A 13,506-nucleotide genomic window follows, 5' to 3' on the forward strand; every position below is an offset into this window, starting at 1 on the left:
AAACTTACCGTTTTGAGCTACTTATTTTACCTAAACAATGTTTTTGTTTGGTTGGTTTTTCAGGTGATGATGATGAAATTCCACAGGAACTGCTCTTAGGAAAACATCAGCTTAATGAACTTGGCAGTGAATCCGCCAAAATTAAAGCAATGGGTATAATGGATAAGGTATCTCACTAAAGTAAAATTGAAAAATTTGGTTAAAGCTAACATTTCAAATTAAAATTTTCAGGTTAAATTACAGAGGTTGCATAAAATAATTAATAGCTGATTGCATTATGAGATTCTGAATAGATTCTTTCAAAATTGTTGAATAAATACTCTGCAAATTATACTAAAAATGCACTGTGTTGAAAAAAGCGTAAGTATTCATTTTCTTCAGTTATTAATTTTTTCAAATACATACATGAATTAAATATATAAATACAGTGCATTTTTTTTGACAATAAGTAGTCATTTAGGATACATGAAAGAGTATAAGTGCAGGTTCAACACATTACTTCTAATGCACTCATGAAAGAGCGGGGTATTTTTTCATTGTTAATGCCTTCAGACAGTTGTAGCATCAAGGGGGTGCTTCACATGATCTTTATCAAGCCACCACTTAACACCTGCACTTTTGGCATAGGAAGTGTCTTCAAAAAGCTCATAAAAGGTGTATATTCTAAAATATTATGCATGAATTTTAACATTGCTTGCACCAAAAAAACTTAATTCAATTGTTCAACAAACTTTTTCAAGTCCCTTAGTACAATTTTGAGATGGTTTCCCTCTGCTTTACTAACCAGAATCCTGCTTAAACAAAATTATACAGGACTGCTCTTAGCTTTCTGTACAAAATGTAGAAATAAGACTTTATTCTTTTGTTTTATTTGTTTGTTTGCTTTTATTTGAAAGACAGATCTTGACAGAGCCAAGAACTACTTCCTGGCCTCCCACATGGGCCCAGGGGCCCAAGACCTCAGGCTATCCTCTGCTGTTTTCCCAGGCCTTAAGCAGAGAGCTGGATCAGAGCTAGAGCAGCCGGGACATGAATTGGCACCCATATGTGATGCCAACACTTGCAGGTGGAGGTTTAGCTTGCAATGCCACTGTGGTGGTCCCAAGAATTTATTCCTTAAAAACTAGTAGAAGAATTAATGAAAGATTAATGGAGTTGAATCTAAGCAACTTTATCTTGGAAAATGTTTTGATGTTTTTGTCCAGTTTCTTTGTTTCTTTACTTGAAAGGCAGAGTGACAGAAATGGAATGAATTTTCATTGCCTGATTTATTTTTCCCAGGGTAGAGCCAGGTGCCGAAACTGTATCCAGGTGTCCCACATGGGTGGCAGGAACTAGAGAATTTGACCTGTCATTGCTGCTTCTGGAGTGGAAGCACTCCAAAATGGGATGCCGCCATCCCTCAGCCATGAGTTAACCATAATGCTCATTCCCATTTTGATGTTCTTACATGCTTTAAATATAATCGATTATTTATTTTTCATTTGCTTAAATATTGTCTATATTCTAAGTAGCAATTCTAATGTGAACTTGATTTTTTTTTAGCCATATATTTTGTTAATCAAGGATAGTGTACTGGTCACAGTGACGTACTGTTTTTATTTAGAAATGTGTTGGTTTATTTAATGTATAGGGCCATGCCAGCAATTTTATGAAGTGTCATTGCCTTTCTTAGGGACTACTTGGTAAGACTTGATAAGTCTCATAATTACATATACCTTATACTACTAACTCAAAAAAGGCAAATTTATTGACTGTCTTCAAAGTGAGAAAATTTTGTCAAAAAGTCTCAACAGTTTTAACCTGTTGTGAAATAAAACAATATTTGGGGGGAGTTTATTTCTGTATACATCAGTACAAGTTAATGAAACCATAGTCAATGTTAGTTGCTATTTCATCTCCCATTGAGTTCCTAATGAAATTTATTTAATTGAATGTCCTAGAACCATGCTAAGTATCTAAAAAGAGAATGTGAATTCCATTACCTCCTGACAAACTCCAAATGCAGTATAATTGTTTTGAATACAGAAAGCCTTCTATGTAAGAAATAAGCAGATATTTTAAAAGCTACCTGGCAACTAGAGTGTAGACATCAATATAAACTCAATCGATCTTAGATAAATGGGGAGAATTGAGCTAGTAACATCTTTGTGCCCATTCTGTATGTGTCTTTTTGTTCTTCACAAACAGCTGATTAATTTTGTACATAATTCAACTTAAATAAAGCATCTAATGGATAAAAGTAATATATTTTAGAGTTCAGAATAACAGTACAACATATTTCTTGAGTAATTAGTTTTGCCAGTGATTGATTTTAACATTTATGTTGCATTCTAGCTTTCAACTGAGAAAACTGTGAAAGTCCTAAACATCTTGGAGAAGAATATTCAGGATGGCTCCAAGCTTTCCACTTTGTTGAATCATGTAAGTGTACAATCTGTTGTTAACTTTGCCTTTAATGTTGTTAAGGTAATAAGTTTTGTCTTAGGCTGCTTTGCTTTGCAAGGAAAAATCTCACATGTCCTTGATTTGATCTTGTTATCAGAAGTTGCTAGTTACGTTCATTTGTGTTGCTAATGAAATTTCTCATTTAGTAATTAAAAATTAATCTTACACACTGTCAGTTTGCAGCTTTGATATAAAGAACTAGCAAAGACATTTAAATTTATTCAGTTTGGAAAGCTATTCTTTAATGTCTTCATCATTGATAAGGTGATAGTGCCTGGTAATTCTTTTTGTTGATCATCCTTAGAAACTTTGTGTTGATTTCCTGAAATACACTAAAATGCTAATCCTTATATCTCAACTTTTTTTTGTTAAGATTTATTTATTTTTATTAGGAAGGCAGAGTTACAGAAAGGACAGAGAAAAAGATCTTCCATCTGCTGGTTTACTCCTCAAATGGCTGAAATGGCCAGAACTGAGGCCTGTGTAGAGCCAGGAGCCAGAACAGGGTCCAACAGCCTTGCGCCATCTTCCACTGTTTTTCCAGGCTATTAGCAGGGAGCTGGTTGGAAAGTGGAGCACTTGGGATGTGAACCTGAACACATATGTGATGCCAACACTTGTGAGCGGAGGATTAGCCTTTTGAACGATGGCGCTGGCACATTTTCATGAGCTTTTGAAGTTCTCTCGTATTTAGTATATGTACTTTATTTTATTCTGTGAGGAATGTTAGTTTTTACAGCCCCACCTCCTCAGAGAATTGCTAAATGATCTATATAGGATGGACTAGTTCTATAGATAATTAAATATTTTTATTTTTAATTACTATCTCTAAAATAGTTTTTGAATCACAGAAACAAAGTTAAATGTTTTACCAGGAAATTCTGGATACTTACCAGTGTACCAGTAATCTAGAGTTTCAGAAAAATTATTCAGTCACAGTAGAATTATTTTCGTGGCACAAACTCTTAGTGATGTTTAACATATTATAGTGTTAATGTTTGGCAGGAATCATGAACCTTCTTAATTGACTTTTCCAAAAGGCAAGCTATCTTTTTTTATTTAAGTATGCATGTAATTTAAACAATAAGAAAAAATAAACAGTGGAGAAATGTAATCAGGTTTTGGGGCACTATTGATTAGAAAGCCCATCTCTTTACTACTAAGTGTTTTTATTTGTTTGCTTTCCCAGCATATAAGCTATCATAAGCATATGTGAAAGAAGTCCCAGAATACAAAGCCTATATTTCGTTAAAAAATAGGTGTGATAAAATTTTCACCTTCATTGTGAGACTTAAAAGCACTCCCTGATTGTATTGTCAGGTTGCTGATTATAAAATAAAATGAAGTCTTCTGTCAGTTATTTGAATGACCCATTTTAGACAATAAGCTTCAGGAATCCACATTATACTATTTTCTAATACCAGTTTTCAAAATACAGTGCTGTTAAAAAAAAAAGGTGATTAAACATGATCCAGTCAACAACTTTTTACTGTCTAAATGAAGTCTCCACCTCCATTGTTAATTTTTGGTTTGTTCTGACAACCACAAATAAGTGTTGTAGGTTTTTACTTATGTGCTGTCAAAATAAGCACAGATGTTATAGTTTTTTAACTAACAATGTTTATATCCAAAGCACAAACCTAAATTGTATGCAGTTCTAGTCATCAGCTAACGTCATAAATCTGGCTAAGATTCTTAGAAAATGAAAGTAACTATAGTGTTGTCAGGAGAGTATCATCGAGAGGTGAAATTGGCAGAATACGTTATTTTTAAAAATACCAATGAATATAAATGTATCAAAAATCTGATTTTAATCAGTGAAAAGTATTTATTTACTTTAGATTTTCAATCATCAAATCAGTTTGTTTCTGTTTTACCAACATCATGCTGTTTTCTAGAATAACGATACTGAAGAAGAAGAAAGGCTTTGGAGAGACCTTATTATGGAAAGAGTTACGAAATCCGCAGATGCCTGTCTTACAACCATCAACATTATGACATCCCCTAACATGCCAAAAGCTGTGTACATTGAGGATGTAATTGAAAGAGTTATACAATACACTAAATTCCATTTGCAAAATACACTTTATCCCCAGTATGATCCTGTTTACAGATTAGATCCTCATGGAGGTTAGTTTTGTCTTTTATGTTGATGATTTCTGTATGGTTTAAATTTGTGCCATGTTCCTGAGTCAGACTGGTTTAATTTAGAATGACACCAAAATTACTAGGTTACGTAAATTGTGATTAATACTGACTTTGATTTTGGATTTAACTAGACCATAGAACTCATAGTATAGTGCTTGTTTAATTGTAAATTTTTTAGCCACCTCAGGTTGGAGCATCCCTAAGCCAAAAGTTCAGAATGTTTTGAATTTTCAGAATAAGAATGCTCAACTGGTAAAACCTATGCAGACATTCCAAAACTCAACTCAGAATCTGAAAAACTGGTTACAAACATTGAAAGATACTAACTTGTATTAAAGAAATGACAAATATGTTTTTTTAATGTGTAAAGCAGAATTAAGAAGAAACAAAGAGATATCTTCCATCTGCTGATTCACTCTCCAAATGGCTGTAATAGCCAGAGCTGAATTGTTTCAAAGCTGGGGGCAAGGAGTTTCTTCCAGGTCTCCAGCATGAGTGAAGGGGTTCAAAGAACTGGTGTCATTCTGCTCGTTTTGCAGGCACATCAGTGAGGTGTATGCAGAGTGGAACAGCTGGGACGCAAACCAGCTGCCACAGGTGGATGATTAGCCCTACACCATGGTATCTGCCCCAGTACAAGTTTTCTGCTGGTTAGGGAAAATTGCAAATGCTAATTTACAATTCCATTTACACTCCTCCCTGGTTTTATCCAATGTTCTTGTTATTTGGACTGATTCTACATGTATACACTTTGTCTTTTTTTTTTTTTTTTTTTTTGGGGCGTTTCTTTGAGAGTAAGAGAGAGTCCCCATCTGTTGACTTACTCTTCAAATGCCCATAAAACCAGGAGATTGTCAGAGGCTGAAGCTAAGTGCTGCGGATTCAGTCCAGGTCTCCCACATGAAGTTACTGTCATCCTTGCTGCCCATGGGCTACGTTAGCAGGAAGCTGGACTTGAGAGCCGGAACCAGAGTCAACCCTGTACACTCTGCTGTGGGATGCATTTGTGTTAACTGACACCTTAATTACTAGGCTGAACGCACGTCTCATTTTATTTTGCTGTCAACTTTTATAAAAAAAAAATGAGATGGTTAATTACTTCTCTGTTTAAAGAGAGGAAGGTTAATTTGAGGCTCAGGAATTACATTTTAATAACCTATTTCACAATAATTAAAGTACAGTGTTACTCTCTTGCTTCAATAGACAAAAAATAGAAATAAAGGAATTGTAATACTTTTTAGTTAACAAGAATTCAGAATATGTGCCATTATATTGTTATTATGATTGTTTCTAATATAGAGGTGGTAAATTCTCTTTAATCACTAGTTTTATTTAAAATATTAAATTTTTATTTAGTTAAAACAAGTTTATTCTCTTAATTCAAGACATGTTATTTTTCTTGTCTTGAAATTTTTGCATCTTAGGAGGCTTACTAAGTTCAAAGGCCAAAAGGGCGAAGTGTTCTACTCATAAGCAAAGAGTAATAGTAATGCTTTATAACAAAGTTTGTGACATTGTTAGCAGCTTATCAGAACTGCTGGAGATACAGCTTCTTACAGACACAACAATTCTTCAGGTGAGTTGTTGTTGTTGTTGTTGTTGTTGTTTTTTCCAAGCGTTTTGTGTATTTTCAGACAAAATGGTGTAAGGATAGAGGATCTAATTTAATCTAGTATTTTGCTTACTGAATGATAGTAGCAACACTGTTAACTTTTCTTGTTCGGAGTATGTTGTATCTAAATTGGAAAATAAATGTTAAGAGAAGCTTAAGAGATATTTTGTAGAGAAGACAGGTGAATATAATGTAATTTTCAAACTCACCACTGTTTGAAAGATACCCTTTATGATGTGCCAAAATATTTTCATCCAGGATAAGATGCTTGTTTCTTTATATCCCTGTGGCATTCATAAATCGAAAAAGTGACTGCTAGAGAAGTGGCAGCTATGAATCAGGGTGCCTTGTGTATGTTCTATGTGCTGGAAGATAAAGGGCTACAAAGAAAGGAATAAACATAGCTTAAATGAGGCAAGGGAAAATGTCCTTCTTGTGTTTCCCTATAAGTTCATGGGTATGTTGGAATTTGATGATATTTAATGTTACTAAAATCTAAGTTGGGTACTGATTCCTCCCCCACCACCTCCCAGGTTTCATCAATGGGAATAACACCATTTTTCGTGGAAAATGTCAGTGAACTACAGCTGTGTGCCATTAAGTTAGTCACTGCAGTAAGTACCATCAGTTTGGCTTGTTTACTCTGCTTCCCAAATAATATTGTCATTTAATGCAGGCTTTTAATATTAGACATCAATGCAGATTCCTGCTTTCCAGTGAATTTACTTCATTATAAAGACAGTTTGGCTGTGTCCTATCAGATTTTTATAATCTGAAATTACTCCAGTTAATAATTCCTTAATATTTATTATAAATCAGCATGGTTTAAAAATCATACCCTGTCTTTCTATACTCAAGATATTCTGTACCTCTATTTTAGTTAGTATTCTTTGACTTTTAAAGAAAATACTTTAATTGATAATGGAAAAATAGACCTAATTATCTGAAGTCATTATACAATATGTTAGAAATAGTTTCATTCTAAATGGCAAATATCTTTTATCGCCTACTATTATATCAGTTTTATTACTAAATCAAGCAACTTTACTTTGGAATCTTATACTTACTAACAGGTATTCTCAAGATATGAAAAACATAGGCAGTTAATTTTGGAAGAAATTTTTACTTCACTTGCAAGATTGCCAACCAGCAAGAGGAGTTTGAGGAACTTCAGGTAACTAATTGATTGCAAGGGTCAAGTATACTAAAAAATGCCATTACATTGTCAACATCAAACATCTGTTCTTCCTCATGTCTGATTTATGTTTTAACACTAAAAGAGAATTTGATCAAGAAAGCATAAAAAACAGATGTGTGAAGTAGGGTAATGTCTTTGGGAAACAAATTCTGTAATAAATCAACTGCAGAGAGTATGAAAGGGATTCTCAGCCTAACACTTGGATTAGCTCACACTTTGTTGTACTGGTCTGTCCTGTGCCTCACAAGGCAACCAGCAGCATCTGTGATGTCTAAGCACAGACTGCCCACCCTCTTCCAGTGCTGGCCACCAAAACTGGACTGGAAAGCAAAATCATCGCTGGTTTATGAGAGCAGTAATAGAGTCAAGGCAGTTCTGAAATTATTTTATAAACCAGAATAAAGGGATTAAACTTAATCCTTAGTATTGGTAAACTGGAAAGTTACTTATACAGAGAGGAAGAGAGACAGAGAGGAACATCTTCCATCTATTAATTCACTCCCCAAGGGGCTGCAACAGCTGGAGCTTAGCCCATCTGAAGCCAGGAGCTTCTAATAGTTCTAATCCCAGCAGTCACACTTCCAATCCAACTCCCTGCTTGTGGCCTGGGAAAGCAGTAGAGGTTGGCCTAAAACCTTGGGACCCTGAAGCCTGGCTTCAGATCAGCTCAGGTCCTGCCATTGCGGCCACTTAGTGAGTGAACCAGCAGACAGAGGATCTTTCTGTCTCACTGTAAATCTGACTTTCCAATAAAAATAAATAAATTATTTAAAGATTTATTTATTTTTATTACAAAGTCAGATATACAAAGACGAGGAGAGACAGAGGAAGATCTTCCATCCAATGAATCACTCCCCAAGTGTGCGTAACGGCCAGTGCTGTGCCGATCTGGAGCCAGGAGAGAGGAACTTCCTCCAGGTCTCCCACATGGGTGCAGGATCCCAAAGGTTTGGGCCGTCCTCGACTGCTTTCCCAGGCCACAAGCAAGGAGCTGGATGAGAAAGTAGAGCTGCCGGGATTAGAACCAGTGCCCATATGGGATCCCAGCATGTTCAAGGCGAGAACTTTAGCTGCTAGGCCACGCCGCCGGGCCCAATAAATAAATCTTGATGGGGAAAAAATAAAGAATGCCTAGGTTGAGTTCCCAGGTTCTGGCTTTGGCCTGACTAGTTCTAGCTGTTTTGAGCTATTGAACCAGTGAATGGGACCTAACACAGTCTGACTCTGTTTCTCTCTCCCTTACTGTTTCTTATTTCTTTGTCCCACTCTGCCTTTTAAATATATAAACAATTATTTTTTAAGACTTCTTTTATTTTTTATTGAAAGGCAGGTTTACAAAGAGAAGGAAAGATAGGGAGGACAGTCTTCCATCTGCTAGTTCATTCCCCAAGTGGCCATAATGACCAGGGCTGAGCCAATCCGAAGCCAGGAGCCAAGAGCTTCTTCTGGGTCCCCCACGTGGTTGAAGGGTCCCAACGCTTTGAACTGTCTTCTACTGCTTTCTCAGGCTACAAACAGGGAGCTGGATGGAAAGCAGATCATCTGGACGTAAACCAGTGCCCATAAGAGATCTGGCTCGTGCTACTGGGCCATTGTTCCAGGCCCAGAAATAATTTTTTTTTTTTTAAAGATTTATTTTTATTATTTTTTCATTGGAAAGGCGGATATACAGAGAGAGGAGAGACAGAGAGGAAGATCTTCCGTCCGATGATTCACTCCCCAAGTGAGCGCAACGGGCCGATACTATGCCGATCCGAAGCCAGGAGCCTCTTCCGGGTCTCCCACGCGGGTGCAGGTTCCCAAAGCTTTTGGGCCGTCCTCGTCTGCTTTCCCGGGCCACAGGCAGGGAGCTGGAAGGGAAGCGGGGCTGCCGGGATTAGAACCGGCGCCCATATGGGATCCCGGGCGTGCTAGGCGAGGACCTTTAACCACTTGCGCCACCGCGCCGGGCCCCACAAATAATTTTTTTAAAAAACAATTTTAGGGCCCGGCGTGATGGCGCAGTGGTTAAGGTCCTCGCCTTGCACGCCCGGGATCCCATATGGGCGCCGTTTCTAATCCCGACAGCCCCGCTTCCCTTCCAGCTCCCTGCCTGTGGCCCGGGAAAGCAGTCGAGGACGGCCCAAAGCTTTGGGACCCTGCACCCGCGTGGGCGACCCGGAAGAGGCTCCTGGCTTCAGATCAGCATAGTATCGGCCCGTTGCGCTCACTTAGTGAGTGAATCATCGGACGGAAGATCTTCCTCTCTGTCTCTCCTCTCTGTATATCTGCCTTTCCAATAAAAAAATAATAAAAATAAATCTTTAAAAAAAAACAATTTTAAGATGTATCCATCGTTATTCATTATAAATTTTCTTCTGTAGTATATCAAAATATAAAAGGCTAGAGATTCATATTAAATCTTGCATTTTTTCTTTGACATTTTAATTATATGACATGCATCAGCATTTATTTTCCTAATTTATGAAAAATAAATTGAGAATGCTATTATAAAAAATTAATGCCAAGAAATGTTAAAAAGAAAGCATCCTGAAGCTTTTAGGTTGTGTTTGACATCAAAATGCTTATCCTCATACTTCATATAATTTAAATTTTTTCTTTGTTAAAGGTTAAACAGCAGTGATATGGATGGAGAACCAATGTACATTCAGATGGTTACAGCACTGGTTTTACAACTTATTCAGTGTGTAGTACATTTGCCATCATCAGAAAAGGACTCTAACTCAGAAGAGGACTCCAATAAAAAAGTAAGGAATATTTTTTAAGGGTTTTATATCTTTATATCTTAAGTAGGGAGACACCCGTATCCGTAGAAAGCTAAAGATTTTTATTAGGAGCCTTAAGCTTCTTGTTAAATATTAGCATTTTTGGATTTCTTAATGTCTATCAGGCATACAGATCATTGTCATCAGCATTATGCCTGATGGTACATTAAGCCTGTGATTATAGAGTAGATTGAAATTGTTTTTGCAAAAACTTTTTAAAAAGGAAGATAGAAGGGGGTTGGTGGAGGGAGAGGGAAATATGGTTGTCTTGGAATTTTACCTATGAAATAATGTAAAATCTCTTCTCCTTATATTAATAACTTTAAAAAAACAGATAATACTAAACAAACCTGCCATGTTAGTTATAAGAGCATTCATTAACCATTTTATCACTCTTAGATTATTTCATAAATTAAAATGAATTCTAATATTTTTATTGCAGTTGCAACTGAGCCAGCTTGTTTGTTAATTTCTTCTATCTTTATAAATCCATTGTTGTCTCCCTAGGTTGACCAGGATGTTGTCATTACTAATTCATATGAAACAGCTATGCGAACAGCCCAAAACTTCCTTTCTATCTTCCTTAAAAAGTGAGTTAAAGTAACGGGAACCTGATTTTTATATTCCAAAGTATGGAGAATAGTTCATTTATTACTCTGAATATTGAATACATCTTTCTGGTCCTTAATTTCTGATGTGATTTTAAGTAAGGCATATTGGAGTATTGAAAGCCTACACTTTTTTTTAACTTGCTTAGATATTATTCTGTAAACATTCAGAATTCTATTATTTTTCTTCAGCAAAATTTGGAGCATTTTACTTGATAGGAGAGTTGGTAGAGAGAGATATTTCTTAACCTGTTTAAATATTTAGGGTAATATATGGAGAAGAAAGAAATATTGTAAGATATGTTACCAGAAAAGGGTGTTAATATTAGTTATTATATTTTATGTATTTATATAAAATTTTACATTTTCTTAAATTAAGGGGGAAGTGGTGTTTGAGAAATATTTTTAAAACTTTTTAGTCTACTCATGCCTTATACAAGATACAGAAAAAAGGACTTCGTTAACAAAATTTTAGCCATGTTGCTAGACATGTCACAAAAGTTGAGATAATTTTTGATGTTTCTTTTTAAACAGATGTGGCAGTAAACAAGGTGAAGAAGATTACAGACCACTGTTTGAAAATTTTGTTCAAGACCTTCTTTCAACAGTCAATAAGCCTGAATGGCCAGCTGCTGAACTACTCCTTAGTTTGTTAGGGAGACTGTTGGTAAGAGTATAGCATTTAAAGATTATTTGATTACTAGAAGACAACATAATGAGGATGTACTCTGGTTCACAGATGATGAATTCTTTAAGAATGTGTAAGGAAATATGAACATTGCATCTCTATTCTTGCATGTGCATAACTGTGCATAATATTGTTGTACTCTATAAAAAAACTTTGGAATGTTAGGAGTTTTAGTGCTTTCACTTAATTATGTAAGAAAATAGTGTTTTATAATTTTGGAGGGGAGGGTGTAGAAATGTTATTATTTAAAAGTATTTCAACACTAAGTCAAAATGTATCATACTTTATTCCAAAGCGTGAAATCAGTTTATGTTAACTCTTTTATCACCTTTAAGACTGTTTCTAAAATTACTAGACAGTTTCTAGTTGTTACATATGAAAATGTAAAGAAATATTGTGATTTGTCTTTATGTTTATGTTAATACTGCCCTGAAACTGTTATGATTCATAGGCAACAAAATTGTAGCATAAGAAATTTTTATTAGCAGTTTCCATTTGCATAAACAGCTGAACTTTTTTTTTAATGACTATGTTCTTAAGGAAGCTTAATCTGTTTTTTTGTTAACAAGTAAAAATTCTCAGTCTCCAAAAAATCAAAGAAGGCAAAAATTATTTTATGGAATTCTACAAGGAAAAAAATGGTTTAAATTTGAACGGTGAAGCATAAATGGGAGTCTGTTATTTCTGTAAAGAGATAGTACAAATCTGTTAACTTAATGGAAAACTGTTTTGATGTTTAGGTTCATCAGTTCAGTAATAAATCTACCGAGATGGCGTTGAGAGTGGCATCTCTGGATTACCTCGGAACTGTCGCTGCTCGACTAAGAAAAGATGCTGTTACAAGCAAAATGGATCAGGGCTCTATAGAACGAATTTTGAAGCAGGTATTGAAATAAAGAATTAAAACTGGGGGATAATAGTTGATTACTTTCTTTAAATATTCTTATAGGGTTTTCATTTCATTTTGTAGATTAAAAATCTTATAATTCTAAAAGAGTGAAAAGGATAAAAATAATGGGCACTTCTGCATGTTTTGTATAAATTCTTTAGTTTCTTTTGATGGACTACTGTTATGAATGGATAATACTACTTTATATGTCATTTAACATAAGTTTAATTATTTTAATCTCTGATTTACTGAGATAATTTTAGCTTGCCTGGTCAGATGAGTCTGTTATTTTGGTAGTTGTGTGTATTTTTTATTGAGGAGTGGGAAAGAGGACTTTCTTTCCCTTTATAAAAGAGAATTTTCCTCTTGCAGGAGAAGCATTTTAATTGCTTCTTTTTTTTTCTTTTCTTCAAAGGGTAAGTGAGGGAATAGTTTAGAATTCTATACTTTTTTGAATGGAAAGACCTCTTAACTATTTCACTTTATTTTCTGCAATGTCATCCTTATGGAGCAATTGTAAGAATAGTCCCAAAAAAACTCCCGTTAAGTCTCCATGTGAATCCCTTATTTGTTGACGATTTACAACATTTGCGTTGTCATTCCCTCAAAGTACATATGTATGTGGGTCTTTAAATGCATGCTTGTTTTGTTTTTACATTGTCTTTTGAAGTTACAGACATATTATCACCACTGCCCCAAAATTTTCTTGTAAAGCGGTTTGCAAAGTAAACTTCCCTTTGCCTAGCAGCCCCAGTGTGGACCTCACTTGCAAATTTGTTAAAAATATGAATTCTTAGTATCCTCCCTGGGGGGGAAATAAAGTCTTGGGACCCACACACTTGTGTATCAGGCTAATCCTCCACCTGCAGGTCTTTTTCCCAAAAAATAAGTATCTTTAAATTTTTCAACTAACCCTCATTTGAGGCTGCCTTTCCTCTTCTGTTTAATAGGTTATAATACATTATTTGACCAGTGAAGTCCTTTGTAAGCTAGTTTTATGATCTTTGACATAGCTTCTTGGTTTTTTGAAGATCCTTTCTGTCCTGCCCTTTGCTTCCTGACCTATCTTTTGCTTTCTCTGCCCCAGCCCTTGATCAGCTGTTTCTCCAAGGAATTCTAGTTCTTTGTGACAGAGAATGGTAATGCAGAC

At 35.5% G+C, this 13,506-nt stretch overlaps 1 protein-coding gene across 3 annotated transcripts in view; it reads left to right on the forward strand.

Annotated features, from left to right (window-relative positions):
* The window catches only part of NIPBL (NIPBL cohesin loading factor), a 156,787-nt gene that overhangs the window by 109,102 nt on the left and 34,179 nt on the right, over window positions 1-13,506 (forward strand). For all 3 annotated transcript variants that reach the window (XM_040977470.1, XM_040977471.1, XM_040977472.1), the window contains exons 15-24: window positions 64-167; window positions 2,338-2,424; window positions 4,347-4,578; window positions 6,021-6,172; window positions 6,742-6,822; window positions 7,282-7,382; window positions 10,015-10,153; window positions 10,679-10,761; window positions 11,314-11,446; window positions 12,208-12,351. In XM_040977470.1, coding sequence (XP_040833404.1) covers window positions 64-167; window positions 2,338-2,424; window positions 4,347-4,578; window positions 6,021-6,172; window positions 6,742-6,822; window positions 7,282-7,382; window positions 10,015-10,153; window positions 10,679-10,761; window positions 11,314-11,446; window positions 12,208-12,351 — 1,256 coding nt within the window. The remainder of the gene's footprint in view (window positions 1-63; window positions 168-2,337; window positions 2,425-4,346; window positions 4,579-6,020; window positions 6,173-6,741; window positions 6,823-7,281; window positions 7,383-10,014; window positions 10,154-10,678; window positions 10,762-11,313; window positions 11,447-12,207; window positions 12,352-13,506) is intronic.

Source organism: Ochotona curzoniae, unplaced genomic scaffold (genome assembly GCF_017591425.1).
Source record: "Ochotona curzoniae isolate NIBS_2020 unplaced genomic scaffold, NIBS_Ocur_1.0 contig_2754, whole genome shotgun sequence".
Taxonomy (NCBI): Eukaryota; Metazoa; Chordata; class Mammalia; order Lagomorpha; family Ochotonidae; genus Ochotona; species Ochotona curzoniae.